Source organism: Asterias amurensis, chromosome 2 (assembly GCF_032118995.1).
Source record: "Asterias amurensis chromosome 2, ASM3211899v1".
NCBI classification, from domain to species: domain Eukaryota; kingdom Metazoa; phylum Echinodermata; class Asteroidea; order Forcipulatida; family Asteriidae; genus Asterias; species Asterias amurensis.
The window spans coordinates 18,276,263-18,291,858 of NC_092649.1; the positions used below are offsets into that span (position 1 = coordinate 18,276,263).

At 37.8% G+C, this 15,596-nt stretch overlaps 1 protein-coding gene across 1 annotated transcript; it reads right to left on the minus strand.

Annotated features, from left to right (window-relative positions):
- Positions 1 to 842: 842 nt before the first annotated feature.
- LOC139950636 (uncharacterized) lies at positions 843 to 15,452 on the minus strand. Its single transcript, XM_071949418.1, has 11 exons — positions 15,206 to 15,452; positions 13,987 to 14,217; positions 12,327 to 12,477; positions 11,521 to 11,645; positions 10,191 to 10,331; positions 8,896 to 9,028; positions 7,128 to 7,314; positions 5,885 to 5,964; positions 4,064 to 4,161; positions 1,701 to 1,796; positions 843 to 977 (listed from the first exon to the last, which is right to left on the minus strand). The coding sequence occupies exons 1-11, from the start codon at positions 15,449 to 15,451 to the stop codon at positions 894 to 896; spliced, it is 1,572 nt and encodes a 523-aa protein (XP_071805519.1). The 5' UTR covers position 15,452; the 3' UTR covers positions 843 to 893.
- Between the last annotated feature and the right edge of the window lie 144 nt (positions 15,453 to 15,596).

Sequence of the window (15,596 nt, forward strand, 5' to 3'; positions counted from 1 at the left end):
ATACAAAAATATTAGATTCAGCTGCAATTGTTTAAAAAAGATTTGACAAAAAATATTTTATGAAAAACAATTTTTTTTAGGGAGGGACCCCCTCCTTTTTCATGATTATTACTAGTCATATATTCTCCAATATTCAGTGTTCACCGAAAAAAAATGCCAAGAACACTTTTAAGGAACTAGTATAACCATTCAGTCATCCCCGAATAAATAAAGACATAAAAACATAAACAAAACAAAACAAAACAAAAAAAATGACAAGCACCCTTTTAAGGAACTGTTATATTGCGTATCTAATGTTCCATAACTTAAAACAAACTGACAGAAACTAATGTTCACATCACAACAACTTAACAAGCAACTTTATAACAAATACAAAGTCATGAGCGACTCGGACCATTGTATTCCGGAATCATTTAGCCAAGTTTGCAATTCGTCTTTTCATTATTTGCATAGCTCTAAGCAATAAACCACCTGGTTGTTTTTTTATATAGTTTGGTATGTTTATTGGCTTCACGTTTTACACTGTGTTCAATCTGTAAAGCGCCTTTTTCGGCGGATTCTGGCGCTATGTAAATGCTTTCATATTATAATAATAAACCGCTTTTATGTAGCGCAACATAACATGAAGTCTCAAAGCACTCTAGGAACGCGCAGAATTTACCAAGACCGTTTTCATCTCGCATGCCGAAAAGTCTCTCATTCACACAAGTCAAATTATTATTATTCATGCACCAAAATTGCCCAGAAAGCTTGAAGAGATATACATTGGGTAGCACCTTAAAAATTTGATCAAACTTCTCACCCAAATCTTGGAATGCCATTTCAGAATTTAAGCGGCATTCCTGTGGTATATACACCCACGTATGAAGAAGGCGTATCACCAAAGTGTTACTTTAACCATAATAGAAACGACCCAATGTACCAGGATCAATACCGATGGTGTATCCGACCATCATCAAGCGGTTAATAATCACCGTCTGAAATTTAAAACGAGAAAAACCAGACATCATCATATTTATTAGCTCCAGAGTAGTCATCGAGGCTTGGGAGTCATAAACCCACTGGTGATTTTCACTTTATTTTACTTCGTCTGTATTTATTTAGTTCTCCTATTTTTTACTGTTTTGTTTAATTGAATTTTATTTAAGGTCGAATGTGCGTACACGGGCACTACTTATCAATTTTAAATGAGTGCAATACGTATCGTCTGCATTACGCATTATGAGTGCTCGATTAAGCTTGCGCACCAACGCGTATGGCTATGAAAGCCGAATGCGCTTTAGCCAACTGGTCTTAAACGCGCTCCAGCTATGTCGTTAGACTGTATTGAATAACCCTTTTGTTGCTACGAAAGTGGCCATTTTGTAAGGCAGGCCGTATGCGCCTCTTAATGAAGCACGCAGCATGCAGCGTTCCTGGTTTGATTTATACGGCACACGCACGCATACCCCTACAGACGCCATGTTGTAGGGCAGGTATTTGAATGGTGACGTCATATTCGATACGGTCTATGCCAGGTAAACATGGTCATGTGACCACAAACTGTTGTTTCAAAAGAAAATGTGTACCCATGATTGTAGCTGTGCACTTGTTTACTTGTTTGCTTAGATGACTCTTCCTTCAAGGGAACTCGGAAAACTCCCACAAGGCTTAACATCAACACTAGCATTTTCTTAGAGTATAATTTCTCAATTTCTTACCTTTATTACTCCCTTCTTCAGTAAGCGTCGAGCAGATGTAACCACAGACACGTCTTGAATGATTCTCAGATGTCCAAACTGCTGCAACTTCTTGACCTGATGGTGAATTAGTCAATCATCATTATCCGAAACCAATTCCATGAGAGAGAAACAAACTCCTTGAGGAAACGGAGATTGTCACTTTCCAAATATTCAAAGATTTTTGAGCTTCAAAGTACAAAACGAGTTTGTTTATGGACGCTGAGCTAAATACTGACTAGAATGCTACTCATGATTTTAAAAATAATAATAATTATAATTAATTATATAATGCCCTGTTGAGGTAAACTATCTACTTAAAGGTTCCAAGGTGCACACAAACAAAAGATGAGACACCCCCTTGATAAACAAAACCTTGAGGAAATGGAGATTGTAATTATCTAGAGATATTATATTCGAGCTTCAAAGTACAAAACAAGAATAAATTCCTACTCATGATTTTTAATAATAATATAGTTATAATAAAATGCGTAATGCACTGTGGAGGTGACCCGTCTACTTAACAAGGTACAGAAAAGCATAAGATAAGTCACAGCAAGTAACAAAATGAACACAATTGTACGCAGATATTGATAGAAAAATCTCTAATTTTGGTTCTAACATAGGCCTTTCAAGTGATGTAAACAGGGCTCGAATTAGGGGAAACATCCACAGGACTGCAGGGCTTGTACCTCTAAATTTGTACTGGGCTAGAACTTACTTGACAAGACCAGAATCAAAATGAACGGACCCTTCCCATGAAATATGCTAATTACATTCACGCATGCGTACAGACCCTGTTGGTTGGCAAACGCCATAGAGTTGTACACTAAGCAGACGCGCAATCGCGTCTGCGTCACACACCCATTAGCCGTGTACAAAACAGCGCGATGTTCCCTCATTTTGCCAACCAAAACATAAGTGTGCACGCGCTACGTGCGATTGACATATTTCATGGGAAGGGTCTTATAAACAAGCACTCAGAGAAGATCGATTTCATTTGCGTTTATTTGGGTGTCGCGGCCGAGCGAATATTAGAGAACCGAATTCAAGCTGCGTGACGGACCTGAGCGCTATATAAGAAGCCATTATTATTATTATTATGAGGAAGACAGCTCTCTACCATGACACACCATTATTATTATTATTATTAAGTGTACTTCGATACCCTTGAAAGAAAATTGAAAGAGAATTATCACATTCACAGTAAAACAAAATTCACAAAGATATCACACAATGAGGTATAAGGCAAAAACAATGAAGATTGGCAAACACAAAAACATTATTGATTCCTGTAAGTAGCAATGGGTACTGCAACAATTTATTAAATGTAACAAATGCATTGGGGATATATCCGATGCTTTTATTACACCCATGGGAGACTTTGGAGCAATGTGTCTGCAGACTTACCAGGTAAATTTCCATTGTTTACGCAGTTCTGAGCATGCGCACATTACCAAGACCGATGGATTTACCGGGTAAGTCTGCTGCCACCTACCGGACCACAAAACATGGTTGTCATGTCAACTAGACAACCTTATTTGATAGTAAACGGAGAAATATTCAGCAAACCATATGAAGAACATGTACACAAGGTAGAATTACATGGGAGTAACAAAACAAAACTCAGTTCTAATATAGCGGGTGTCGTCCACTAGGAGCGTGACTAGTAGAACAAAATGCAAAAACTTCCCAACTTTTTACAAAGCAATAATGGTTAAAGGCAGTGGACACTGTTGGTAATTGTCAAAGACTAGCCTTCACAGTTGGTGTATCTCAACATATCCATAAAATAACAAACCTGTGAAAATTTGAGCTCAATCGGTCATCGAACTTGCAAGATAATAATGAAAGAAAAAACACCCTTGTCACACGAAGTTGTGTGCGTTTAGATGGTTGATTTCGAGACCTCGAGTTCTAATCAAATTCATGGAAAATTATTTCTTTCTTGAAAACTATGGCACTTCAGAGGGAGCCGTTTCTCACAATGTTTTATACCATCAACCTCTCCCCATTACTCGTCACCAAGAAAGGTTTTATGCTAATAAATATTTTGAGTAATTACCAATAGTGTCCACTGCCTTTAATCAAGGGCAAAGTGTCATGACCAAGATTCAAACTCGCACTCTGCTGCTGACAACACCAGAGCTTGGTACAGGTGAACCAGACCGCTCTCTGCCATGACACACCACAAGTCACATAAAACAATTACTGAATGCGTTACGTTTGTGCACTTTCGCCCTGTCCTGATGACGAAACTAGGTTTTCAATTTTTTTCTCAGCTTCACCTCATAGTGCATCCAATGTTTGTATAGTATTGTGAGAGGACTCATTAATTATCTTACCATTGCATAGTCTTCCATCAGAAGGAACGGTGGGAACATGCCAACTTTATCAAAGATTTTCCTGGACATGAAAAGTGCTTGATCTCCGTAGGCAAGTTCTGTAAACAGGTAAATGAGAATTTTAGAATGATAAATGACCCACTATAAACATTCTGCCTTCCAAGCAATTTTTTAAATAACGGGAAAAAAGAGTGGCAGCTCGGTCTTAAAATGGCTGTTTTAAAACCAGTAGAATCAAAGCCATTTGAAATCAAATGATCTTGCAGAAGGTTGTGCATAGATTTCATATTGAGTGTTTAAAGGCAGTGGACACTATTGTTAATTACTCAAAATAATTATTAGCATAAACCTTACTTGGTAACGAGTAATGTGGAAAGGTTGATAGTATAAAACATTGTGATAAACAAATCCCTCTAGACGAATTTGATTTTGAGACCTCAGATTTAGAACTTGAGGTCTCGAAATCAAGCATCTGAAAGCACACAACTTCGTGTGACAAGGGTGTTTTTTCTTTCCTTATTATATTGCAACTTCAAAGACCAATTGAGCTCAAATTTTCACAGGTTTATTTTATACGCATGTTGAGATACACCAAGTGAGAAGACTGGTCTTTGACAATTACCAATAGTGTCCAGTGTCTTGAAGTTTTAGTTACTTTTTATAACTTTGATTATAACCTTACAGGGATGTGTGATAACCACTGCATACATGTATGTGGTGTTTTCTGTGTCTTCAGGAAAACAAATCCACAGGCATGCTACTCAGGTGGTATTTGAACCAATGACCCCAGGATTCTACAGTAAATCTCTAACATGTCTAAAATACCAGTAGACCAATGTGCTGGGCCGATTATCGTTTCGTGACGCATATCAGGCATGAGCATTTTTATTTTCTTAAATTGATGAGAAAAATATGGTTATCAACATACCATAAATCCACAATCGATCTTTTTGCCAGTTTTCTTGTCATGGACCAATTTAACAGCTATATTTTCAAAAACATAGTGCGAGGCTGGAGAAAATAATTACCTCATCAATAAACCAATCAACGATGGCTTTACATTTCTAAGTACATTCTCACTGCACACCCTGTGGTCTAGAGACCCAGGGGTCGATTTCACAAAGAGTTAGGACTCGTCTTATCTCGAGTTAGTAGGAGTAACTCGTCCTAACTTAGGATTAATCTTAAGGTCTGCATGCTACAGTGCAGTGTTTGGACTCGTCCTAAGTCCTAAGATTAGTCTTAAGTTAGGAAGAGTTTTGTGAAATCGACGGCAGGGGCATAGCAATTGCATTTTTTTAATTTTTTTTTGATGCAAGTTGCCAGACACACAAGGCCTGAAGGCAATTTCATTTGGGATGTGGAACAGCCTTGCTTCCACGGGCTAGAGGGCCATATTGATACCTCTACCCGTCACTTTTCCCTGGTAGGGAGGTACTAAGGAACAATGCTATAAATTTTAATTTTGTTGCGAAGCACCTTCAGAGTTTGGATGGAATTTGCAGTTTGTAAGTTCGGTGTATGGGTAAAAACCAAAATTAATATTCTTTATTCCTGATGCAAATTTAACATCTCTTATATCTTTGCGGTACCCGCTGCCAAAACATAGCATTTGAACTGCCTCTAGCTACTGGGCAACCCTCGGTAGTCTAGTTGGTAGACACTGCTCTAGAATTGCAAGGGTCGTGGGTTCAAATCCCACCCGAGTAACATGCCTGTGATATTTTTTCACAAAACTCGGGGAAGTACTGAGTATACAGTGCTAATTCACACATCGGTGTGCAGGTAAAAACCAAAATTTGTTATTTGATTTTGTATTACCTGAAACTCTGCACCTCAACCTGACCAGCCTTTCTAGAATCTGCAACTGTTTTCTATTCCACCAGCTGCACTTATCCTGACTGGAGTGAAACAAAAAATATGATAATTGTCACATCAATTATTAATACAAAGTACAGAGTTGGTAATCATCTAAGAAAAAAAATTGTATTAGTTTTCAATCTGAAAAGAAAAAATCCGGTCACACAAGACAGCAGTAGGTCGAATGGCTTCCACATGCCATCCCCAAACAAAGGTATTGACAAAATAGGGAGACAGCCAACAAAAGGGCTAGATAGCCTAGATGCAAATCCAAAGGCTGAACAATATTGTTGAATATCGCATGATGAACACAAATGTTTTCTGTTTCAACAAGTGTATCGTAATTAATTTCACCCAACTGTCTTGAACAACTTTGGTTGATTTTGGCGCTATATAAATTCCCTCTGATTGATAAGTATCTTTACCAGGGGCTGAGCCAAATCTCTGACAATAAAAGCAATAACAATACAAACTTATAAAGCGCACTTTCTAATAAAATATAATGTTACTGAGAGAGTGCACGTTTCTGACGACGATGAAAAACTCGTTCCATCAGCTTCGTGCAATGTGAGAAAATGTTTGATCGCCAACACCAGAACTTAAGATCAGTGCACCACTCCGACTTGACATTCTATAAAAAAAAATTAAAGGCAGTGGACACTATTGGTAATTACTCAAAATAAATGTTAGCATAAAAACTTACTTGGTAACAAGTAATGGAGAGCTGTTGATAGTATAAAACATTGTTAGAAACGGCTCCCTCTGAAGTAATGTAGTTTCCGAGAAAGAATTAATTTTTTCTCAAATTTGATTTCGAGACCTCAGAATTAGATTTTTTAGGTCCCGAAATCAAGCATCTGAAAGCACATAACTTTGTGTGACAAGGGTGTTTTTTCTTCCATTATTATCGCGCAACTTTGACGACCAATTGAGTTCAAATTTTTTACCAAGTGAGAATACTGGTCTTTGACAGTTACCAATAGTGTCCAGTGCCTTTAACAATATTCAGCAAAAAATGTAAGCCAGTGTTTTATTACTGTACAAATGAATCCAGGGGTCGATTTCTTAAAGAATTAGGCTAGGACTAGTCCTAGGAGATATTAAACACTTAAGGCTCGTCCTAAGTGAAGACGAGTAACTCGTCCCAACTCAAGATAAAACTAGTCTTAACTCTTTGTGAAATTCACCACTGTTCTTTAAATACCTGTGTTTCTCCTTGGAATGAAGAACATCAAAACTGAAATTGAAGGCCCCTGCAACATTGCCAGGTTCAGCCAATGTCAGGAGGACGTAACGATCAAACGCCCATGGGAGTCTAGTGTCTGCATGAAGAAAGAGTACATTAACACCCGTGGCTGCTCGTGCTCCAGCATTCAGCTGCCTGCCTCTGCCTGAACACAATTAAAAACATACATGATAATACATAATACACACCTTCAGGGCTCGAACTTTGGGAGAAAGTCCACAAGACAACAGGGCCTGTTGCTAAACATGATTGCTGGACCAGAACTATTCTCACAAGACCAGTCACAAGAACATATTTGAACTGTATGACTTGATCAAGCACATCGAGGTGATTGATCTCCTTTGTATTATGGGAAAGTCCTTAATATATAGGATTTGAGGCTTTGCATGGTCAGGTATCAATGTGTATATTGGTTTGCGGTAACACCATGTGTGTATCTACCTGCCAGGTAGAGTTTGTTCTTACAGAGCGGCAGTACAGTTAATTACGATCCTATAAGCTAAAGTAGTAGTCCAAGTCTATTTTCTATACCATCCGCCCTGATAATGGTTAAAAAGCAGGAACGTTCTTTTCAGAACTGAGAAGTCTCCCGAACCCCAGATTATCTACTCCGCGGCAGTAGAATAAAGCAAGACAGTTTTCTAAGAACAACCTCTTCCTGGCAAGTAGATACACACAGGGTGTTACCACAAACCAAATATACATTGATACCTCACGAAGTCCTAAATACTCAACCAGAAAGTTTTTTTATCAAACTGACAGTCAGAATTTTGAACAAAGACACAGGAACACCGGCTTTGTCAAGTCATGAGCTTTACTGACCCAGTGCTGAAACCACTTGCCTCGTGCCTGTGGCCCAGTATCAATTTTTTTGCATATAAAGTGTAGTGTGTCTTTGCTTCTCTCAACATTTCATATTGACTGCAACTATTCATTAGTTATCTCGAGGAAGAATAAAAAATCCACAAGAACAAAAGTTCAAGAACAAATGTGATTTGTTCAAACATTTTTAATTGAATCATGTTTCTAAAATAGCCTTTAAATAAAAGAGAAACAATCATTATGCATCAACATTTTACTAAATGTTTTCTACTACGGTATGTTCAAAGAAATCTTAAGACCCATTTTTAGCCTCTTAAAAAAAATCCCTACTTTTTTGTTGCCTAAAGAAATCAAGATCTATTATTTCAGATGAATTTCACCCTGCGAATAGTTTGTTTGAGTTGAAGAGAACAGGTAAGCAAAATTTTTAATGTGCGCATACTGTTTATTTGTTCGTTATTGTATGCCTATGGTTTAAGGGTTTTCTGTATTTTTTGTAATTTTTAATATTTTTAGACTCGCAGTGAATTTCCTTGTTTATGTATGTTTGAGTTGAAGAGAACAGGTAAGCGATATAGAGCGATCAGAGCTGACTCCAACCGTTTTTATCCCAGTGCAATAAGGTTACTTAATGATTAATACTTTTTAATTTGTTTTTGGGGTTTGCAATTTTGTTTTTACTGTAAATGTCTCTCTGCATAATGTGAGCATACTGGTTATTGTATGCCTATGGTTTAAGGGTTTTCTGTATTTTTGTAATTTTTAATATTTTTAGACTTGCAAACTGCAGTGAATTTCACTGTTTATGTATATATATGTGTGACAATAAAACAATTGAATTGAATTAAACTCTGGATTGAATTGAATTGAACTCTTTACATTCTAATGCATTCAGGAGACTTACCAGCACCTCCTTGGACAACACTGATCTTCATTTCTGGGTTTTCTTCTGCAAATTGATCCACACATTCCACAGTGCAATCGAGACTGCCTCCATCAGAGATGATAACCTCTATGTATGACGGCCAGGAACTGTTCTGAAGCAACATAAAAAACAAACAAAGATAAAGTTATATGAAAAAGTTGACTGTAAAACATACAGTGGTATTCAAACTTAGTGTATAAAAAATTAATGTTAATATGGAGAAATTATTGTCATGAGTTGAAAGCTATGTAGATTTTTCCGTTCAAGGCTTAGCAAAGTTGACTTGCACATTTCATCAAATGGCGTAACCAGAAGAGGGGGGGGGGTTCAGGGAGGCTGCAGCCACACCCTCTAATCAGCTCAAAACCCTTGCATCGAACTCCCTCCCCAAATGTGATCACAAAAATTCACCAATGGAGTAGTTTGTTACATAAAAGCAGCCCCCGAAAATACATTATGTCTTTGAACCCCACTTGCTTCCCTTCCTCCACAAATGTAAATGTTTAGTTACACCACTGGTTTCAACTAACAAAGAACAAAAATATTATCTCTATTGCACAAAATAATGCTTATCACCCGGGATCCAGGTAGATTGTTGCCATTTGATCGGGGGGGGGGGAAAAATCTATAACAAACAAGATGTGCAAGATAATATTCTTGCGTCCACTCCAGTGACATTTTGTACTGCTCTGTAGAATGCATGATGTTGTCAAGCATGATCAGGGACCAAATGGAATATTTAGAAAATGCGCAGTGATTATTCCAAAATGCACAGGATGTGATACAGGAATACCACAAGAACTACAATCTTTCACTAGACACTGGACACTATTGGTAACTGTCAAAGACAAGTCTTCTCACTTGGTGTATCTCAACATATATGCATAAAATAACAAACCTGTGAAAATTTGAGCTCAATTCGTCATCAGTTGCAAAATAATAATGAAAGAAAAAATGCCCTTGTCGCACGGAGTTGTGTGCTTTCAGATGCTTGATTTCGAGACCTCAAATTCTAAACTTGACGTCTCAAAATCAATTTCGTGGAAAATTACTTCTTTTTTGAAAACTACGTTACTTCAGAGGGAGCCGTTTGTCACAATGTTTTATACTATTAACCTCTCCCCATTACTTGTTACCTAGTAAGGTTTTATGCTAATAACTATTTTAGTAATTACCAATAGTGTCCACTGCCTTTACCCACCTCTGGTATTATTAAAAAACATCTTGGTGGATAAACACGTCATCGGACGTGAAGTTGTTTTGACTACACAAACCTCTTTGATACAAGTGAGAATAGCATGGATGTTGGCTTCTTCATTCAGCACTGGTATTACAACAGAGAGAACAGGCATCTTTAAGTCAGTTAAACTCACTCCAACTGCCCTCTCAAACTCTCCCAGGTCATCTTGTGTGTCCTTCAATGGTGGAACATATAAAAATATATTAGTAAACTTATAACTATAGAAATGAACATTCACATTGTCTGCAATGTTAGTTTAATTTTAATTCACTAGATTTATACAAACATACCATAGTTATACTCATGATAATAATAATGCATAGGCCTATATAGTGTGGTATTGTTATGCAATGAATCAAAACTCTTAACAAAATATAGGACCAACAAACTAAAAGCAATATTAATAAATCAGTTTTATAGTATAAAGCACAACATTTTGGTAAAGTCTCAGCGCATTTAAGGGCAGGGGAAGAGAGAAAGTGGGGTAAGTGCAATTCAAAGAGCAAAGTTTATAACAAAACACTTTTACAATATTAACGACAGAAATAACCCCATAATATATCAAGTTACATTATGCAAATAGTATACATTCAAAATATCAGCAATATACAAATGTACAATTTAAAATACACAACAGTAAAATAACACAGCAAAATACACAAATTACAATAATACAAATATATGCAAGATTTAGATTCAGACGGTAACCCTAACATAAAAATGATCAAAAGCAAACAACACATTTTAAAATGCACAGAATGAAAGAAAAATTTAAAGAAATGTGACTGGACACCAGGACAGTGCCCAAACCACAGTAGGAGGATACATGTAGGTCTTTTCTGAGGGGAGAAGTTACAAGCACTTTCACCCCTGACCAAGATCCTCAGCAATTTACAGTAAAAATCTTAACTGAAACAAAATACAATTAGAGCCAGTTAACATGTTTCCAGAACGGACAGGATTTTAGCAATGTCTGACAGTTATAATAAAAACAATAGTCTTATATAGCGCACGTATCTACCAAACAAGGTACTCAAGGCGCTGAGTATATACAAACTTTCAGAAAGATAGGTTCTAGATTTAGGTTTTTAGTTCTAGATCTCAGAAAGAATTCTGAGACCCAATTATGTAGCACCTTATATAGGTTTACAAGGTGCTACGGCGCATACAGCAGCCATAGCCAGGAACACCGGTTATTAAAGAGTACAGTGGCTGAATATATGAGCTTTGCCTAACACAAAACATAAAACAATGAAATGAAAACAAATATATACATTACTAAAAGCAATTGGTACCAAAGAAAGATTCAAACAAGTGTTTAAAAATGCCTTGCTTATTATGGTCGGATGTAGAAATATACTCACCACATCGGTCAGGATTTGCGACATAAGTTCTACCTTGATATCTGAATGAGAAGCCACATCCAACTGCTGCTGGAGTACTTTGGATGTCCCCCACTCTATGCCTTCAAACAAGCTGTTCAGATCACCTACATAAATTAAAATAGATCCAATTCAAATGTTTGAAGCCATTGGACACTTTCTGAACAGAACAAAAATTAAAAGTTCACAGATTTACAAATAACTTACAGGGTTTACAGAAGGTAATGGTGAAAGACTTCCCTTGAAATATTATTCCATGAAATACTTTACTTTTTGAGAAACATTAAAACAATTATCAATTCTCGATATTATCGAGAATGACAGATTTAACACATGTCATGACACTGCGAAACGTGCGGAACCAAGGGTGGGTTTTCCCGTTATTTTCTCCCGACTCCGATTAGACTCGATTGAGCCTAAATTTTTACAGGTTTGTTATTTTATATATAAGTTGTGATATATAAGTTGTAATACACGAAGTATGGGCCTTTGGACAATACTATTTACCGATGTTGTGCGATTGTTTAAAAGGCTAATTTCTTTTTGAGGAATGCATTCACTTCCAATGAATTTGATTCATCGTGAACGCAATGACATGATTTTGAAAAGGTCACTTCTATTTGAAAATCTTAAAGTTTACTGAAAACCTTTCACAAGGCACAATGGCCAAGACCAGGGCAACAGAAGCCATGGTCTTTGTGGTCTCCCCGTGTTATTCCAGGCCTGATGATCGGAGGTACTGTCGAACTGTAGATTTTTGCAATAATTAACTTCAAAGAAAAGCCCACCTAGTTTGTTCTTGACTTCTTTCCGAAGGCCAACCAGATAGTATCCATCGTCTTTTGTAGGACCAAGGATCATCTCGCAGTCCGAGCGATCCAACTTATCCAAAGCAGCGTCCAGTATGTCAACGTCAATAGCGGGAATGTCACTGCCAATCTGGGGAAACAATTTCAAAGTTTACTCATGATAGATGAAACTGTAAACTAAGTTTGGAAGAAGATTTTAAAACATATTGTCATAAATGTATCTTTCTGTTGTGTTCATACACTCAAAAATGAAATGACACATTTAAAAATGTAGCCTATTATTCACTTATGACTTATCTGAAAAGGGAGAAGACTTGCACATTTTAAACAAGTACAATTTAGTATAGGTTAATTGTGCGGGTTTTAGATGCCCTATAAGGGCAAGCTGAGAAATGGTGTTCACTGCATGAAGAAGGTATGGTATACAAACATGAGTAAACACATGAAATTATAGGGCTTCATGGCTGGCCACTGTTGAATCAGTGCTACCTTAAAGGTGTGAAGTGCGAACATTAAAGGAACACGTTGCCTTGGATCGGTCGAGTTGGTCTTTGAAAAGCGTTTGTAACCGTTTTTTATAAAATGCATATGGGTAGAAAGATGTTGTAAAAGTAGAATACAATGATCCACACAAACATGCCTCGAAATTGCGTGGTTTTCCTTTTACCTTGTCGACTAACACGTCGGCCATTTATGGGGGTCAAAATTTTGACTCCCATAAATGGCCGACTATGTTAGTTCGCACAGTAGAAGGAAAACCACGAAATTTCGAGGCAAACTTGTGTGGATCATTGTATTCTACTTTTACAACATCTTTCCAACCATATACATTTTATAAAAAACGGTTACAAACGCTTTTGTTTTGACCGACTCGTCCGATCCAAGGCAACGTGTTCCTTTAACATCAGTTCAACTCAATGGTTTCAACACCAGAATGCTACACTGGTTGCTTGGTGTCAGGAAGGAAGACCACAAACATCCAACTCAGACCTTTATCTTTGGCTCCCCTAAGTATAGTACAAAGATCTGAGCAAGAAGACGCAAGTTTGCAGGGCATTGTTATTGTCACGCTGACTCCTGAGCTTCCAGCCAGCAAGCTTGTGAAGCCAAGAAAGGTCAAACCAAATAGAAGAAGTTTTAACTACCCCGTAGCACTATTACTATCAAGGTACGCCAGGCTAGTGTTAAGGCTGAGCTCTGCCGCCCCCTTTTTTTTGTAGGACCCCACCAGTTAATTTAGGTCTCTCTAAATAATTCGGCAGGCCAAAATAAAATCTGAAGTTTTGATCGAATGCCATTCAACTCGCCCTCCAACAAAGTCGCCCATTTACAAACTCACCCCCTCTCAAAGTCGCCCCTCACAATGTCACCGTAGCCATCGTAGATAATCATCTCTGATTCCTATCAGATCAACCCAATAAATTAACGAATAAAGCAGTGGGGGACTTTGTGAGGGACGACTTTGTTGCGGGCGACTTTGTAATGGGCGACTTTGTTGCGGGCGACTTTGTAATGGGCGACTTTGTTGCGGGCGACTTTGTAATGGGCGAATTTGTTGTCGGCGACTTTGTAATGGGCAACTTTGTTGAGGGCGACTTTGAGGGCAACTGGAAGCAAAATTGACGAGACACACACTTACAATAACTGCAATTTCATTTCCCTTCTTGAAGGAACTATCAAAGGTCTGAGCCATCTTGGTTCCTAGTTGGCCATCACACTGCATTGACCAGCTAAATCTCTCAGGAGGGAAGCCCTTCCGATCCAGCCAGTGGCCAATCTGACTGACGTTGCCTCCCCCTACTTTCACTTCAACGGCTGTGTCCGTTTTTCTTTTCTGGAACTCAGCCAAGATGTTCAGCATGTGATCTGTCTGGAATGTTACAATAATTATGTTTTATTTTTTCATAGTTTGAGTTTACCGATCAGTTCCCGTATAACCTTCAAGTGAGGGCTGCTTCACACTTGAAGTCTTGTTGATTTGATCAGAAATGGTTTATTTAAATAGAAAATTAATCCTTGCAGCCAGTTGGTTGAATTACATGATTTGACAAGTTTAATTAAAAAAATTCAAATACATTCAAAAAAGGCAAAGTCATGACTGGACCATTTAATTTTAAAAGGAAGACCAGCCAGAGGTCTCATGGTGTTTTTTTTGGGGTTTTTTTTTTTTTTGAGGGGCTGAAAGATAATTTTCTAGTACTGGTGTCGCAAGAGGTTACAAACAGAATTCAATGGCTGTTTAATGTCGCAGTATACACGTATACATTTTACAATGACATGTTTACTAAGCGAGCTTCAATTACATGCATTACTTATAAACAACACTGCCCCGCCCCCTTTCACTTTCACTTTCATTCACCTTTTACCACACACAGAATTGGTGCCGTGTGGTGCTACATTATGATGATTAACAATAACATAAACAATACTATTAAATATTATTAATAAAAATATTACCACACAGGACAGTACAATGTTCAAAGCTCATTTATTTACCACAGTATCAAAACAAAAAAGACAATATCAGTATCACTCAAAACTAAAAGCAGACAATGCAACTTTACTATTGAACAACGTGTAGCCGAGGTAGTTGGACTCCTCTGTTGGCCCTAAGAACTTAAAAGTGCAGTGGTGGCACTGACTGACTCCGTACCAGGGCTTAACCACGTGCAGCATGTGCAGAGAGAGAGAGACTATGCCCCCATTCCTTTCAAAACAACTCCCTAAAGTCCGACACTTCCACCCTTTTTTCAAGTTCCATTGTGAAACTTATTGTGTCAGTGAGCATTACATACACTGTATGTTATTGTAACAAGTTATTTCCTCATTATGGAAGAAAGAAAGAAGGAAATACCAACCATGTACAATTGCGCACGAGATGCACCAGCTTCGCCAAGTTCGGCGACCAGACGAGTTTTGGTTTTGCCTGGTTCTGGAAAGCGGGTGAACAGGACCACCCTTCCTTTGGACGATGCATTTTTCCTCTTTCGTAAGATGTTGAAGTACCACAGAGTCGCAAGAAGAACAAATGCAGAAATACATGCAATTGAGAGTGAAAAACCTGTTGCATTTGTCAACCACATTTTTCTTCTTTTTGTGTGCATGAACGAGAGAAAAAAAAAGTTGTCTGTGGTCTGGTTCCCCTGTCCTATAACGAATCTTCTCGTGAAGAATTGACAATAACAGTGCACCTAGCTGAGATAATTTAGTATAGAGCGCCTTGTAATTCAAAAATAAACAAGAAAATAT